General features: G+C 44.2%; 1 protein-coding gene and 1 pseudogene across 1 annotated transcript in view; one reads left to right on the top strand and one right to left on the bottom strand.

Annotated features, from left to right (window-relative positions):
* The window catches only part of Eepd1 (endonuclease/exonuclease/phosphatase family domain containing 1), a 122,598-nt gene that overhangs the window by 53,211 nt on the left and 52,390 nt on the right, over positions 1–16,997 (bottom strand). Inside the window, exon 3 of the mRNA NM_026189.3 lies at positions 3,297–3,348. Within this exon, the coding sequence (NP_080465.3) occupies positions 3,297–3,348 (52 nt within the window). The remainder of the gene's footprint in view (positions 1–3,296; positions 3,349–16,997) is intronic.
* Positions 11,681–11,803, top strand: Gm25861 (annotated as a pseudogene).

Below are 16,997 nucleotides of genomic sequence, written 5' to 3'. Positions count from 1 at the left end.
ACCTCTGAACTGGTGAGCCAGGCCCAATTAAATATTTTCCTTTATAAGAGTTGCCATGGTCATAGCATCTATTCACAGCAATAAAACCCTAACTAAGACATCAGGCATGGTTGCTCATATCTGTGACCGCAGCCCTATAGCAAAGACAGGCAAATCCCAGAAGCTCAATGGCTAACTGGCCAGACAAGCAGAAACTGCAAGGCTCTGATTCCATGAGAGCCTCTGTCTCAAGGCAGTAAGGCAGATAGCAATAAAGTCCCCTCCCCAATTCTGCTCTGCCTTCTAAACAAGTATGTGTGCTTGTAAACTCGCAAGGATGCCACACCCAAAGAGAAATCTACAAATAGAACACACAGCTCCCGAAGGAGCTTCACTGGACATAGAAGCACAATTTGTGCAATCGAATAGGTTTCTGACTATTACAGGCTAGTCAATAGTCACTGCGGGATGGTAAACAACCCTCTCCTGAGCAGTTCTTGGACTTTAATGCGCACTAGTCAGTCACCTGGGCTCTCAGATGCAGCGAGTGGCTCTGATTCAGTGGGTCTGAGCTAAAGGTCAAAGTTCTGCATTCCTAATGAGCTTCCAGAGCTAGTGGCCCAGTGACAATGCTGAATGGCAAAGCTGGGTTTACCACACACTTTTCTCAGTGGCTTTCTAGCCTTTTCTTTCCACGTGGAAGGAAAAATATGATCCATGAGGCTCTTCAGGGAACATATCTTACATATCAACAAATCACTGAACCAATCTTACTACAAAAACAAAAAACCATACCAATCTAGGCAATATGTCATGATTCACTCAACATATAACAACTGGATACCGAGCGCTAACCACTGGGCTGTTTCTGAGCAGTTCTAAGAATGTTTATTACTTGCCTAACATGCAGAAAACCCCCACACTTGCAGAATGAATGAGGGAACGAGGAGACAACTGCACAGAAGAGAGAAGAGGAACTGCAAGACCGTGGCTCCCCATCAGTCCCTGCATATACTTCGACGGCCCTATCTGTCAAGATGGGATGATGCAAACCCACCATCAGGCTTACAAGAAGGGAAGACGGATGGTGGGAGGAAGAGGAGGGAAGCTGGAGGTGGATGGGGACAAGGGAACAGTATACAGAGAAGCTAACTTCTGGAGATCACCGAGACCCAGATGTCCTACTGAGCACCTTTCCCTAGACAGCCCACTTAACTCTCTTCTAAAGCTTTGTGAATTAAGGATTATGACTTTCATTTTTCAGCTGGAAACCTGAGGCACAGAAGATAAGTAACCCAAGATAATTCAAGGAGGAAGGAGAAGGCAGGTTTTGGAGCAGAGCCATGAAAGCTTGGTTCTCAGGGTGGCACAATGGCTCACTGGCTGGCAGCCAGCCACTGCAAGCCCAATACTACCTCTCTGATCCATTTTGCAAGCTCTGGTGCCCTGAATTGGTCTGGCTATGTGGCCTCTCTAAATTGGACAGTAACCACTTCAAAGACATAACTGGTATTTTTGCTGCCTGTATTTTTATTATACTGATGCACTGGATGTGGAAGCACCGTGTGTGCGAAGATTTTTTTTCTTTTTCAAAACCAGGAAGTGAAATACACAGGTTTAGTGAATACTACTACAAAGGAAATGGGGGAGAGCCTTTTAAAGCTTCAAAGACATACAAAGAAACCTCATATACCTGCCTACACAGCAAGACCAATGGTTTGTATTTTGCCTCATCTATATCCCTCCTCCTCCTCCTCCTCCTCTTCCTCCTCCTCCTCCTCCTCCTCCTGCTCCTCCTCCTTCTCTCTCTCTCTCTCTCTCTCTCTCTCTCTCTCTCTCTCTCTCCCTCCCTCCCTCCCTCTCTCCTTTCCTCTCTCCTTCCCTCCCTTCCTCCTTTCCTCCCCCTTCCCCTTCCTCTCTTCTCTCCCTTTCCCTTTCCTCTCGCCCCTCTCCTTTCTCTCCACCTTCTTTGGAATCTTTTCAGAATGAGTGATTAGATTCTTTCCTGTGTCCCTTCATGTGGTTCCTACAGACCAGGCCATTCTCTTACATGATCACAAAAAAAGCCATCAGCTTCTGGAAAAGTTATGGCTACTTTAGTACCATTATCTAATCTGCCATCCACCCTCAAGGCTGTCATTTGTCCCACTGATAGCTTTTATAGTCATCATAGCATGTTTTAATAGCTGGATGTGTATGAAACATTTACATGAATAATTAAGCCTTGATATGGGCAGAGTGCTTTCATATCTAGAGAGCCATTTGGCTACATTAACTTATTTGCCTCACATCTTGCCATTCTAAGGTCCAATGGAACCAGTGTCCTTGTATCACCCCTCATGGAAAAGAGGCTGAATGGAGTCTCAAAGCTCAGGCCACTCCCTACCCTTCACAGCACTGCTTGATACTGACTTTAAAGACTTCCTTCGTTATAGTACCTAGACACTCAGCACTGGTCCAAACATTTTATGTTCCTTAAAAAAAAGTACCATTGGATGTTTATCTCTCTAACAACTTACATTTATGTCAACCTATAGATTATAATCAATGTCTGCAACGACATGTGTAGGAAGAGTCCTGAGCTAGCCGAGGGGAATGTACTGCAGGAGTTCAATAGCTCCCACAATGGCATTTAGGGCCTGGCCTCCTCAGTACTGGCCTAGCCTGCATTGCTAAGCCCATTCCTCTTTAAACCCAGAACCAGGATCTACAAGTAAAAGATTGTCAGTTCCAGTTGACTTGAACATGGCAAAATGCACCAGATGTCGCCCAAACTCCCAAAGCACAGGTGTGGAGGTGATTTCCCTGTCTTCAGCACAGCCTAATTATACTATAATATACTACAATAGCTAGACCACTAAAAGAACACTGCCACGGTCACATCTTTTAAAGAAGTCTACATCTTCACTCTTCCACTGAGTCCATTTGCCTTGGGCTGGTGACCAAGTATAGCTGGACCTCAGTCCCTTCATCTCTATACTCAGACGATCGAATGTGAAACCAAGAGGAGACAGCAAGCTTGAAGCCTGGCATACGGGAGGCCTCTTGCTCCTGCAGCTTAGAAGCGCAGGAACCCTTCTACAGAGTGTGGCCCGGCTTGTGATGAGCAAGCCTCGGCTTTCCCAGAGCCTGGAATGAACAGAGCGAGCTTGGGTCTGCAAGGGTAAGTGCAGTGTGAGTACTAGGAGCTCTGACTGAAAGTCTGCAGGGCTCAGGGCAGGAGGAGAATAGGAAGAAGCAGACTGCGTCTGCAGTAAGTGCTGCCTCTGGTCAGGGAGCAGAATTCTTCCGTGTAGCAGGAAAAACAAAATATTTACCTTTTCCAGGGCCTCTTTGTCAAGCAGCTCTTGCACAGCTAGAAGTTTGATGCTGTAAAAAATAAAATAAAGGCATCTTTAAAACGAGTCATTTCATGTCAGCAAGCATCATCACACGGGTCGAAAAAGAAGAATGCAAAATCTCAGCCCATGTCACCTCCTACCGGAAGGTGACTTTGTTTGATGTAAACTGACTGTCCCAAATATATTTAAAATGTTTCTAAAGTCTAAAAGTAGCTTTACCACAAGATTCGGCACTACTATTTTCAGTAGAAGTTGAAAGTTGGGACTTAAAAAGGAATTTGCACATCGTGTTCACGATAGTCCTTATAACCCAAAGATGGAAACAACCCGAATATGCACCAGCAGATAAATAGACAAACACAAAGTGGAGTGTGTGTGTGTGTGTGTGTGTGTGTGTACATGTGCATTTCTGTGTCTATGCCTGTGTGTCAGTATGCTTGTATGTGTGAGTGTGTATATGTGTCTGTGTAACTGTGTATGTCTATGTGTGTATGTATGTACATGTGTGCATGTGTTTTTGTGTGTGTGTATCTATGCATGTCTGTGCATATGTACAAATCTGAGTGTCTGTGTGTGTGTCTAGGTCTGTGTATGTGCATGTGTGTCTGTGTGTTTGTGTGTCTATGTCTGTGTTTCAATGTCTAAGTGTGTGTCTGTGTGTCTGTGTGCATGTGTGCATGTATATATGTGTATGTCTGTATGTATGTGCATGTGTGTGTATCCCTCCTTAAAAGGAAAAAAGCTATTGTGTTATATATACAATAGAGATCACAGATGCACCTTGAAATGCTCAGTGAAATAAGTCATGACATAAAGATAGACTGGCTGATTTCACTTACATGAGGTAGCAAGAATAGCCAAGTTGATAAAGACAGAAAGACGAGTGTTTCTTTCCTGGGTCTGGAGGGGTATGGGGAGCTACAGTTTAACTGGAATGGCTTTTTCTTGTATGAAAGTCCAGTTTGGAGTTAGATGGTGGTGGTGACACATCACTGCAAATGTGCTTACAACAGCAAATGCGTGCTTACCATTGGTCACAATGGTAACTTTGGCTACACATAGTTTGTTAGCACACAGCGTCCTTACAGTGACTGATCACTGTTTCATGCAAAGACTAAATTCTGAGGAATATAGAAGTCAACAATTACTCATACTCAGTATTAACCTTCACTCACGATCTTTCTGTAATAATGGTCGAAGTGTAAACATTATATATTGCTCATCAGGCACTGTGTGCATGAGAACATGTGCAGAGTTCCAGTCTGCTTAGAAGCCACAATGAAGTTAGACTATAAGGTGAACTGTTCTGAGCGCATAAACAGAGATTCTAAGGGAATCCTGGTTTCACAGACACCACAGAAGGCTTCCTAAAGAGACCAAAATAGCCTTGCCAGGAGAAAATACCCAAAGACGCTGGAGGAGTGGACACTGTTGCAGCTTCTAGTTAGGGCCTGGAGCCTTGACTGAACCCAATGACTGAAGCCTGTAACCTCTAAGAGAAGCAACTGATGCCTTTGAGTCTATAATAAGCCCACTACTATCTCCATCCACAATATGGGTGCTAATAGACTGCCTCAGGGCATCTCTCCACTAGCCCTGACTTCTCTTCCATCCTCCACAGATTTGCTTCAGCTGCTTCTCAGACCTAGTGACTCTTTGGACTATCTCCAAGGAGCTTCTCTGGTCAACCACCGTGGAGGGTTTCTGTTTCCTTCAGGATGCTTACCACTCTTTTTAAAGTATTATTTGCTGTGGTACTTCCATTTATCTTCTCCAAATACTGAAACACTTTAAGGCTGAGGGGCTCACATGTTGTTGCTCATAGTTACCCTTGCAACGTCTACAGAAGACATGTGTAAAACATTCAAAAAAAAAATCTGCTAACTTCATGGCCCAAGAGGCCCTAGGCCCAAGTTACTTTGAAAATTCATACATTCCAGTCATGCCTCTGTTTCTCCACATGAAAAAGACAATGCCTTAAAGGAAGTACCTGGACAAATTCACCCTGGGCAAAAGCCACTAAACATGGCTGTATAACTGACTGTTAATGAAATACACCCTGAGGTGGCTCGAAGCCATTGGTCCCTCCTCAGCCATTCTGACTGCCAATGCACAAAGCCAAGATTCTAGCCATGTGAGCAACAATTTTATGTGCTAAGTTGGGAGTACCAGTCACAGCTCAAGTTACAAAAGCTTAAATTGCCTCTGAAATAACTACTGGGAAACATTCCCTCTGGAGGGGGGTGTTACATAGCCTCCTGTTCCTGCCTGTTTGTGATCACAGGGTCTAGGGTCCAACATCAGATACCAAGTTAGATGTGGAAGCTGGGAAGTCTCCGAACTTTTTTTTATCTCCTTCTACAAAGATACCACATTGAACCCACTTAAGAGCACCAAAGGAAAGCTCTGGGGGGAAATGAAATGAAAATCACCCCCACCAACGCTAGGCTACTGCTCCCCACTCTCTAGAACAGGGGTGGCACCCACATGGCTCCTCTCCAGCCATCCCTGCCCTTGCCACCTCTTTTCAAGGAACTTCCCTCCACTGAACCTAAACTAAACTTTAGAATCCTTCTCAACACCCTAGCAAACCATAAACAATCTACTGTAGTACAGATGATAGCAAGTTCAAACCCACTCAGCATCTGCTCTGAAACAAATAGCAGCCCCAGTGTCATTGAGAAAGGGCAGAAGAAAAGACAGAAATTCTCACATTTAAAACCTAGACTCAAGATGAAAGGGTCTCTGGGATCCAGGAAATGATGGTGATGAGCCCCTCAATCCAGACAGTCTGCACCCCAAAATCGGAGCAAGTCAGGTGGCTGTTCCAGGGCTTGATGCATAGGGCCCTTCAGCAAGCCAGGACTCTTCCCCCTGAGACCTACAGGCTCTGTGTCCTCAGATGTCCCATTATATGCTATCCCACTGCTATTTCTAATGTTGGGTGCTCCTCAAGACGTGGCTATTTTTACCAGTACTAATGATATCCAATCTTCTAACACACCGGGTACACCCTGGGGAGCAATTTCATGCATATCTAGGAGCAGAAAACCTATTTACCAAATCTTCCATCTGATACCATCTAAATTCCTACTCTGGAAGATCATCTGGTATGTTGTTTTCAATTCCGCCCCATCTTCTGTCCCTCCTTCCTCCTGCTACTTCACAAACAGCCATGTATCCAGCTGTAGATACTTGGGGTGGGGGATCCACGTGAACACAATAATGTCCCTGCCCTCAAGGGCTGTAAGGAACAAAAGTGCTGCTTAGTCACACATGCCCGAAGACAGGAGTGTGTGATATTTAGACTCTCCCACATGCCAGTGTGGATCAGGGTCTCAAGAGCACGTTCTTCGGGAAGCCTGGTACCTAATCAGCATTCTCTAAGAGCTTCAGAGCCCAGGCAGATGAACACTGCTATGAACAGTCCTTCCTTTTCCTGTACCCCACTTAAAGAAGAGCAGGAAAGCACAAACATCAGCTACCAGCACTGATTTGATTCAGAAAGAATATCAATGGCCAGGTTAGAGCACAAGCAATTCTTGGAAGCATCTAGAATACACACAGTTAAGTTCTGCCACATAAGAGGGCAATGTGCTGTAGAGCACTGTCTTTTTTCCAAGAGTGACAGCTGCCACAGTGAAGTCTCTAAGAGGACTAGGAGAGGCTGTGCAGAGTTCACTCTCCCGTGGTGAAGACTAGTACCACCGCATCAGAGGAAAGCCAGAGGCCAGCGGCAATCTGGGTAGCTCAGAGCTACAAATGCAGCAGACTTCAGTAGCCCCTGAGGACATGGACAAGAACACTCTATAGGTCTTTTTTTTTTTTTTTTTTTTTTTTTGGAGAATTCCATACATGATTAGTGTATTTACATCACTTCTATCCTTCCCTCCTCCCCTCCTTCCAAACTCCCCAATTCTCTTTCAGACTCATGAACTCTTCTTTATTATTGTTACACACACACACACACACACACACACACACACACACACACACACAATAGAAACACAGGATGAGTTCATTGAGTGTTGCTCATATGTGTATGTGTTTAGGGCTGACCACTTGGGATTGGAATATCTGGGGGAGAGAGACTGAGACTGATCCTCTCTCTCTCTCTCTCTCTCTCTCTCTCTCTCTCTCACACACACACACACACACATCAGCCATTAATTTCACATAGCCCTCTATCTAGGGGTGGCATATTGTGAGTCCTCCCAATTGCATGACAGCTGGTGTTAACATTGCGTTGTTCTTGTTTAAGTTTTGCAGAGATTTCAGGGCCGGAGCTTCCTGTCCAACATATCTGAAGCTATCTTGCAGCAGACACTCTGGTTCTCTGAATCTTACACTCCTTCTGCTCCCTCTTCTACAATGCTCCCTAAGACTGCAGTGTAAAGGTTGTATAAGGGTTATAACACACTTAAAGGAAAACTCCCAACTCTACAGCCAGGCAAACGTTCATGGAGATTATACCCTAGTAAAAGGAAGACTATTAAGAACCACAGTGCATGGGATAGGATGGTATCTGATAAATCCATGAGTGTCACATAACGACATACATATCATCACATGAACAAAACACTTAATCCTGCTTTACAGACAAGGCACTACTGGGAGACACTGAGAAGCAAGGGGAGCCTTTGCCTTAAAGCACTACATCTGATGAACAAACCAGATAATGACATCCACCCCTTGGTGAGCACATGCTACACAACCCACTGAAGGATACCAGACAAAGCTAAGAGGCTCCTTCTGTTGCTGTTTTATTTGAAACAGGGTCTCATTATGTAACCTAGGCTGGCTTGAATTTTTGATTCTCCTGCCATAGCCTCCTGAGTATGCACCATCTCAGTGGAATTTTTTTGAATGAGAAATGGTTGGGTATGAGAAACCTCACCTCAGTGCTAAGACTGGGAACTGGAGGGAACATGTCATTTGGGAGGACAATGGAGATGGAGATTGGTGAATTGTATCTGACACTTAAGTCTTGAGACCTTTGAATGCAGTATGAGAAAGACAGTAACTGACTTTACCTCAGCAAGTTCTGGAATCTAGAATTGGACAATAGGATAGAGAGATGGTGTCAAAGAAGGTAACTTCCTCAGGAGGCTAAACACAGAGAATAGCCAACAGCAGATGTTCTAAGCCATAACTATTTTCATATTAATTTCTTTTATGTGTATGTGTGTGTGTTAGAGTGTGTCTGTGCGTGACATATGTGTATACAGGAGCCCAAGGAGGTCTGAAGAGGTGTCAGATCCTCTGGAACTAAAGTTACAGGCAATTACAAGGTTCAATGTCGATGCTGGGAATCAAACCCAGGTCCTCTGCAAGAGCAGTAAGTAATCTTAACTAGTGGGCTATCTCTCCAGATCCCTAAGCCATAGCCAATAAGAGACAGAAAGAAATTCAGTATACAGTGTTGATGAAAATCCCAGCATCTGGGAGGATGGGACAAGTGGAATGCTGTCTCTGGGCTAGCTGGTGCTACATAGTAAAAGGAATGCTGTCTCTGGGTTAGCTGGTGTTACACAGTAGGATAATGAGTCCTAAGATGTGAGTGTGGGCTACAACATGGGAACTAGTCAAAACAACACCAAAACAAACAAAAACAAAAAAACCAAAAACTTGTTTTGGAGAGCAGGAGGACTTCAAGGAAAGTGGAAAGAAGATATAGAGCCTAAAGCCAAGGCCACACTTTGGAGAACAATGGCTGATACCCAGAGCAAGAGAGACCCCAGGGATGGTGGATACCACAGTTTAGTGGGTCAGAAGTAGACAGGAGGTAAGAAGAAGAAATCTTGATGTTAAAATCTAGGCAAAAGATATGATCTCTCTTCTCCTCATACAGCCAGCTTTGTGCAAGATTAGAGCTCACGGCTCTGTGTTTGGTTGGCACCCCTGCTTGCTGCCCCCAACTCCCCCCAGGCTGGGGAACCCTGTCTGCTCTCCTTCCCTTAACCCCACCCCTACAGAGAAAACTCAGAGCTAATACATCATCACCACTCACTTCTGCATTTCAGGCAACCCATACAAGAGTGCCTGCCCAGGGGTTCAGCTTTTGACCTTATATGGGCACAACCCCAGCTCTGAGCTAACACATCACCTCTCGCCTAACACCTATAAATCCCCTTTCCTTAGCACGGGTGTACAATTCCCCTGGCCTTGCTCCTTGGGACCAGTGAACCCACCCAGGAAAGCATCTAATAAACCCGCCATTATATTTTTCTGGTCCATCTGGCCAATAACTCTGTACATTCTTTTGTGTTTATTTTAATTTTTTTCATTTGTTTTATTTTGTTTTGTTGCTGTTATTGTTTGATTTGTTTTTAGGTAGGATTTCACTCTGTAGCCTAGGATATGTTATCCTGTGTAGTCTCATACTTGCTGTGGCAATCACCATGCCTCAGCCTCCCAAGTGCTGGATGACAAGAGTGAGCCCCATGCTCAGCCCCATCCTTGATTAAATCCTATCAGTTTTGCTCAGAGTATGTGATCACCATTTGTCTAGTACAGCAGAATACAAAGGTTCTGGAGAGTTCCAAAGAGAACCCGGGGCAGTCTTGCATTATAATACAACATTCCCACAATCTCCTTTACAAGGAAAATGAAGAGTGTGGAGACTCTCCATTTTAGGAGCCCATGCCAAACCCTATGGAGATCCCAGGAAGGCAAACTGTAATCCCAGTACATCTGTCATGTTAACTCCAGAATCCTGGAGGAGCACGAGCCATATCTGTAGCAGAGGGGAGCAGCAGGAAGCCCCTAGCAAGGGCAAGAGAAGGAAGGCAGGGAAGGTGTAACCACAGCCCAGCATGGTGGCCACAGGCCAGGACAACTATTCAATGTCCCTTAGGAAGTTGAACAAAATCAAGGCCAGGAATGGGGTCAGCCCAGCTGCTCAAACATTTCCCCCTCCTCCTTCAGAGTAGGCTCCACATGAACAAGGTCATGAAGAAAGCTCCCTGTGGTCTCCAGTTTTCAGAAGAGGTCATGAATGTCATAGGCAGACTGGAAAAAGGGGTGTCAGCCTCTGCCCTGCACTGGCTTCTGAGGGAAGACACAGGACCTGCTTTCCTCAAACACATCCTTTGTCACTACCAACAAGCATGCTGGCATCTCAGCCTTCCCCACTGAAGCTGAGTGCTACTGCGCATGTCAGGTCTGGAAGAATCTACATGCAATTCAGCCTGTAGTCACTGCCCTTGAAGAGCCCACAAAACAACCTGGGAAAGGACAATATTTAAGGACAGCCCCTGGAGTTTCTGTTCCATTTTCAGGTTTTCAACTGCTTGGTTTCATTACCTTTTCTTAGAAATCGACTCGATCTACTCCTATTTCCAAATGTTAAGCCAAGAACCATACTAGAACAACCCCCTCATCCAAATCTATACTCCCCTTCGTCACGCTTTCATATCTGAAAATATTTTTTCTTTTCATCTTAGGAACCGGGTTTAGGGCTGGCAGCCATATGGCTTAGTGAGGAAAGGTGCCTGCTATAAAGTATGTCCATTTGGGTTCGATCACCAGAACCCATTCAAAGGTGGTGGGAAAGATCTGATTCCACAAAGTTGCCCTCTGACACTGCACACATCCGTTGGATACTACTATAGTTGTATTGTTTTTACCCTTTCTTCTCTCCCCCTTCAACTCCTCCTGTTACCCCCACTCCCTGTCAAATTCATGACCTCTTCTTTGGTTATTAATGTTACACAAGAATACGCATGTAAAACCTACTGAGATCACTTAGTGCTATTCATATGAACATGAGTTTAGGGCTGGCCACTTGGGACTAGATATTCTGACTCTGAAGGAAACAGATTCCCCCTCTCTCAGCAGTCACTAACTGCCTGTAGTTCTTCATGTAGGGTGTAGCCTTGAGAATTTCCCCCTATCCAACTTGGCACATTGACTGGTATTATGTAGGACTTGCTTAGGTAACCACAGTCATGAGGTTTTGTGGGTGCAGCTTCCTTGACACATTCAGAGAACATAATCTCACAGCTCGTACACTCTGTGTGCCCCCCTTTCCTAGATTTTGTGTGTGTGTCTGTGCTTACTATGCTCAAAGGTTACTTGGGTTGTTTCTACATCACTAAGCATAATCATGTCTCATGTGACAACACATAGTCAAGGATGGGCCAAATATGCAGTGGTGGTTTCATAAGCTTTTATTTTCCTTGCTTTTGGAGCCTTCTTAGCCCATATGAGAGCATTCAATGATGCCTATACCAAATAATGAAATCACCTTATGACTTGCTTCTCCAAATGTGTCCCTGTTGCTAAGTAATACATGCCTATAGTTGGTTTGTAGGTTTTGTGTTTCTATATTTCTAAAGCAACACAGTATAGGATGGGCCCTGTACATTTTTCACTTTTTAAAATACAGTATTCCGTGAACAATGGTTGCAAACAGCAGGCTCATTGGTACTACATGCAACTTGCTGTTTGTATGGGTTGTCCTGGGAACCCTGGAGATTGGCCTTTCAATGACTACAAACATCACTCACTTTTTTTTGGTTCCTATTTAGGCTCCATGTAGATATGTATGAGACCTTTGGGAAGAAGTAGAGCAAGAAGGCCAGGATTCACACTTGCTAAGTCTTTATCTCTAAGTTGCGAACAGAGGCGGTGTGGAAATATAGCCATAGATCTCTGACTGCTAGAAATTCCATATCTCAAAGGTCTGGGACTTCATCAAGTTTGATGTGGATAAATACCAAATGCATCCCCAGTTGTGGTTCCATGGGACAAGTAGCAGGCCCAGCACGAGTGAGGGCTTCCACGGTGCTGCCTCTCCTTAATCATGCCTACCAAAAAAATTCTACTTCCTACCCAATACAAAGATAAAGTAGTTGGGCTTGCTGGAATACATGTAATCATAGCACTGGTGTTGATAAAGCCAAAGGATTTTGAGTTGGAGTCAGCTGGGGACTTCATAGCACAGAGCACTCTTTTGATCTCCTTTATAGAGAGTTTTTGTTTTATTTCCAAAATGTTTGATCAGTTCAAAACTCTGGGAATCTAAACGCGTTTACCACTAAGTTTTTATTCATGGTGGTGCAGAGAGTAAGATCCAACAACTGAAGTCAGTTTGACCTGTGCTGCCTCCTGCTTGCAGGGTTTCAGGAACTTCAGGAGCTCCAGGGAAGATGGGAATAGAGCGTCAATCACACACTTCTGTGGCCCTGTGCAGGGACTGCATGGGTAAACTCTGAATGTTGCTCTGCTCATAGGAAGCATTCACAGAGGTGGGTATAAGCACTCAAGTTACTTTGAGGCTTTCTTTAGTCATTAACTCTTTCCTGAAGATCAAAAAGCAGAAAGAAAGAAAACTATTTGGGAGGGAACATAGTGTTCCAGATAGGCAGCATAGTAGGTATCATCTACTCTCCCCTTTTGGATTTCCATTGTAAGAGTTGTGACTTCTTTTCTTTTGGTTTTCCCAAACACAGTTTCTCTGTGTAGCTCTGGCCATCCTAGAACTCACTCTGTAGACTAGGCTGGCCTTAAACTCAAAGATCTGCCTGCCTCTGCCTCCAAGTACTGGATTAAAGGCAAGTGCTAGATAAAAGGCACCTGCTACCATGCCCTGCTGTGACTGTATTTAAAGCTCAATTGATTGGCTCCTAACCAAGGACCCTATAGATGACACTGTGTTGCAATGTTCAAAGGCTGACATACCTGTGACCAGAGGGCCTATCCAGAATAAACTCACTGGGGTGTCTTTTCAATGCTATACCAAAAGTCCCCCATACCCACCCACCCCCACTCCCCTACCCACCCACTCCCCCTTTTTGGCCCTGGCATTCCCCTGTACTGGGGCATATAAAGTTTGCGTGTCCAATGGGCCTCTCTTTCCAGTGATGGCAGACTAGGCCATCTTTTGATACATATGCAGCTAGAGTCAAGAGCTCCGGGGTACTGGTTAGTTCATAATGTTGTTCCACCTATAGGGTTGCAGATCCCTTTAGCTCCTTGGGTACTTTCTCTAGCTCCTCCATTGGGAGCCCTGTGATCCATCCATTAGCTGACTATGGGCATCCACTTCTGTGTTTGCTAGGCCCCGGCATAGTCTCACAAGAGACAGCTACATCTGGGTCCTTTCGATAAAATCTTGCTAGTGTATGCAATGGTGTCAGCGTTTGGATGCTGATTATGGGGTGGATCACTATAGAGCAGAAAAACCATTTCCAATGCTAGGGAACTGCTTGTTAGTGAAACATTAGCAGCACTCTCTAGGGCTACCAATTTCAGTGCTTCTAACAGCCATTCCCATTGCGGTAAGTTTCAAGCCAGAGCTAAGAGATGAGATCAGCTGGCTCTTATGAGGCCTCTACACCCTAGCTGCAAGGCTCTCTAGTGAGAAGGTCTAGAGATTAAATGTATGTGACCCTTTAAGTTTGTATGTGAAAACCCAGCATCCTAATGTGATAGAGTTGGGGGTTCTTTGATGATGCATGACAGGACGAGCCTTTGCACAGGTATACCTTATTTTACTGTGCTGTGAAGATTCTGTATTTAATACAAATGGAAGGATGGAGAAACCATGCACTAAGCACATCTATTGACAGGAATGTAATCACGTTGCATCTCTGTCTCGTTCTCATAGTGCTTCACAGTTCTGCATTATTACAATAACCATGACCAGTCATCTACTATGTTACGACTGTGATTGTTGGATGCCGTACAAGTACCATATAATACAGTGAGCTTAACTAGTAAATGTGCATGTTTACCCTGCTTGAAAGCTGGTCCCCATCTCTCTCCCTCTCCTCCAGCCTCCCTAGCCTCTTAAACACAACAGTACTGAAATCAGGCCAGTCAATCATCTTACAGACATCTATGAGTACCCACGTAAAAGAAAGAGCTTAAAGCCTCTCACTTTAAATCAGTGGTTCTCAACCTTCCTAACACTGAGACCCTCTAATAGAGTTCCTCGTGTTGTAGTAATCACCCCCCACCCACCCACATACCATTAATAACCCAAGCATAAAAATATTTTCATTGCAACTACAATTTTGCTACTGTCATGAATCATAATGCAAATACGTGTGTTTTCTGATGGTCTTAGGAAACCCCTATGAATGGGTCATTTGACACCCAAAGGGGTTACAATCCACAGGTTGAGAATCACTGTTTTAAATAAAAAACTAGACATGGGCTAGCTTAGCAAAAAAAAAATAACACGAACCAAGGCTGGAGGCACAGGATGCATGCTGTGCCTCCTGCACCTAACAATTATCCAGGCTGTGAATGCAAAGGAAAGATTTTTTTCATTTTGTTATCTTTAATTGGTTAATTAATTAATTAATTAGATTATGCTGGTGAGCATAGGGAAGGCTCTTGGGAAAATGAAAAGTGCTAATTTGTTGAACACAGACAGGATACATAAGCAAAACAGCTTCAGTGTTGATAGGGAAATGTTATAGTGGTATGGACAGATCAAACCCCCCCAGAGCAGATTTGAAGTCTAATCCAAAGCAAGGCCCTATGCTCTAACCCTGTGACCTCCCCCACCCCCAAGAGAGCTGAGGGGGCTGGAGAAGATAAATTTGGGGCTTAAGGAAATGGCCATGTCTAGGACACAAAGCAGGTGACACAGCAAGTGTTGATTTGAGAGCCACAAGAAGCACACGGGGCCCCTAAGACCACTGGTACAGGCTGCTACAAGCCCCCAGGACTTCAGAGCCAGAGACAGCAAAGCCTAGCTTTAGAACACTCCAGACAGGCCATCTCTTGTTAGGACTGAACGTAGTTGGTGACTTTGAGTGGAAGCCAATGCTCATTTCATGTTCCCAAATTCCTAGTGTCCCCGAGAATGAGACTGAAATCTTCCTGCATCCAGTAAACAAAGTAGCAGAGGCCAGATGGCAGTGTATCTGCTTGCAACATGGCTTCCTAAATATCTACAGCTGATTGTTATGACTTACTTCCCAGAAAAGGTCCCTTTCAAATATTATGGGACACTCACAAAACACCTAATCACCCATGATCTCTGGCAGACATATCCAACAAGATGAATGCTGCTTTTCTGCCTGCCAACGTAGCTGTTCATTCTGAAGGCATCATGTCAACTGGCTTATTACTTAAGGGATGCATTTATAAGACTTGATCTGCTATAGATTCCTCTAATGGATATGGCAGTGTGGCGTGGGAATGGGCTGGAAAAGATTTACCATTCTAGATGCCATTAAGAATATTTGAAAGTTATGAGAGGTGAAGACATCAATGTTAAGGAGAGTTGGAAAGAACTTGATTCCAACCCTCATGAATGATTAAAAGGTTTGAGACTTGAGTGGAGGAAGAGACTGGAGAGGTGGGGGAAACAGTAGAGAGCAGGAGAGTGGAGCTTGAGATATGCCTGAACTCCCATGATGTCATGTTAACCAAGAGGTGGGGACTATCTCCTGAAATGGAGCCTGCAGCTGATGACAGTGCCTTAAGACGCTTAAGTGAGGCAAAGGTCTCTCGGTGTCACTGTGAACTCAGTTGGTAAATACAAGAGAGGACTGTCTCTAACTTTCAGAGGTTCTGCTAATGGGTGATGTTACCAAACATTGTGACAGCCTAGAAAGAAACCTGTGAGAAAGAAATCAGGCAACAAGCTTCATTGTTATAAGTCATAAACACAGCTACTGACCAGGGGCCACCAACAGCTTGATCAATATGCAGTATCATTTAGGGAAGACTCCCTTGCAACCCCAGGGAAGGACTACAGCTCACTGCAGGCTCAAATGAGCATATGCTGTTTTCAGCAATAATGTATTTTAACTACAAATACGCACACTCACAGACTCTATTTTAATGCAAGCATTCCTTTTACTTGGACTTAAGAAACCAAAAATGACTCTGCTATTCCTATGCAGCAAGCCACCTTACTGTAACGAGACCATCATTGTGTATGCACATCAACGAGGCCTCAGATAGCCTTACTCATCTTACCACAGACAGCACAAATAGAGGCATCATATTATGTATGAACTAAGATACAGGTCCTCACAGGATGACAGATTAACTAGCACTTTTATCTTGGACTTCCCAGACTCTAAAGTAGGAGAGCTTAATGCCTGTTGTTTATAAGTCATCTGCTCTGCAGTATTTTGTCATAGGACCTTGAGCAGACCGTGACAGATCTGTAATGGCCTAAGGTTATAAAATACGTAACATTTCTATAATGAATGTATAAAAACTGAAGCAGAGCCAGTAGCTGGAGTGACTGAGTACCCAGAAGCAGGTGGCCAGTGGCAAATGGGGAGGTTGGTGAAGGCCTGTCCTATAGAAGGCATTTGGTCAGACTGCAGTTTCTACTCTATAAAATTAGGATAATAATTCTAATTTAATAGGCTCGCTGTGAAAATTCAATGAAATGTCATTTGCTTGCATTATATAGTAGGTACTCAATAAATTGGACCTAATGATATTTTTGTGCATTGAAATGGACATAATTCTTACCTTCATTATAACTGGAAAGTACATCAAGAGCTGACATTGATCAAAATAAAGCTAAAGTTTTCCTCCTAAAAAAACTGTTGCAAATGACTGGCTGGCACATGAAAAAGGCCTATGAATGTGGAGTTGCTAAGCTGACATTTCTGCAATACTCCTTCCATCACCAGTAAATCACTTCAAAGTACACACGCTCCTACGGGCTCCATCCTAGGGACTCCCTCAGAG

This window comes from Mus musculus, chromosome 9 (assembly GCF_000001635.26).
Source record: "Mus musculus strain C57BL/6J chromosome 9, GRCm38.p6 C57BL/6J".
NCBI classification, from domain to species: Eukaryota; Metazoa; Chordata; class Mammalia; order Rodentia; family Muridae; genus Mus; species Mus musculus.
Note: the sequence above shows the minus strand (reverse complement) of the source record. Positions and strands in the feature narration are given on the sequence as shown.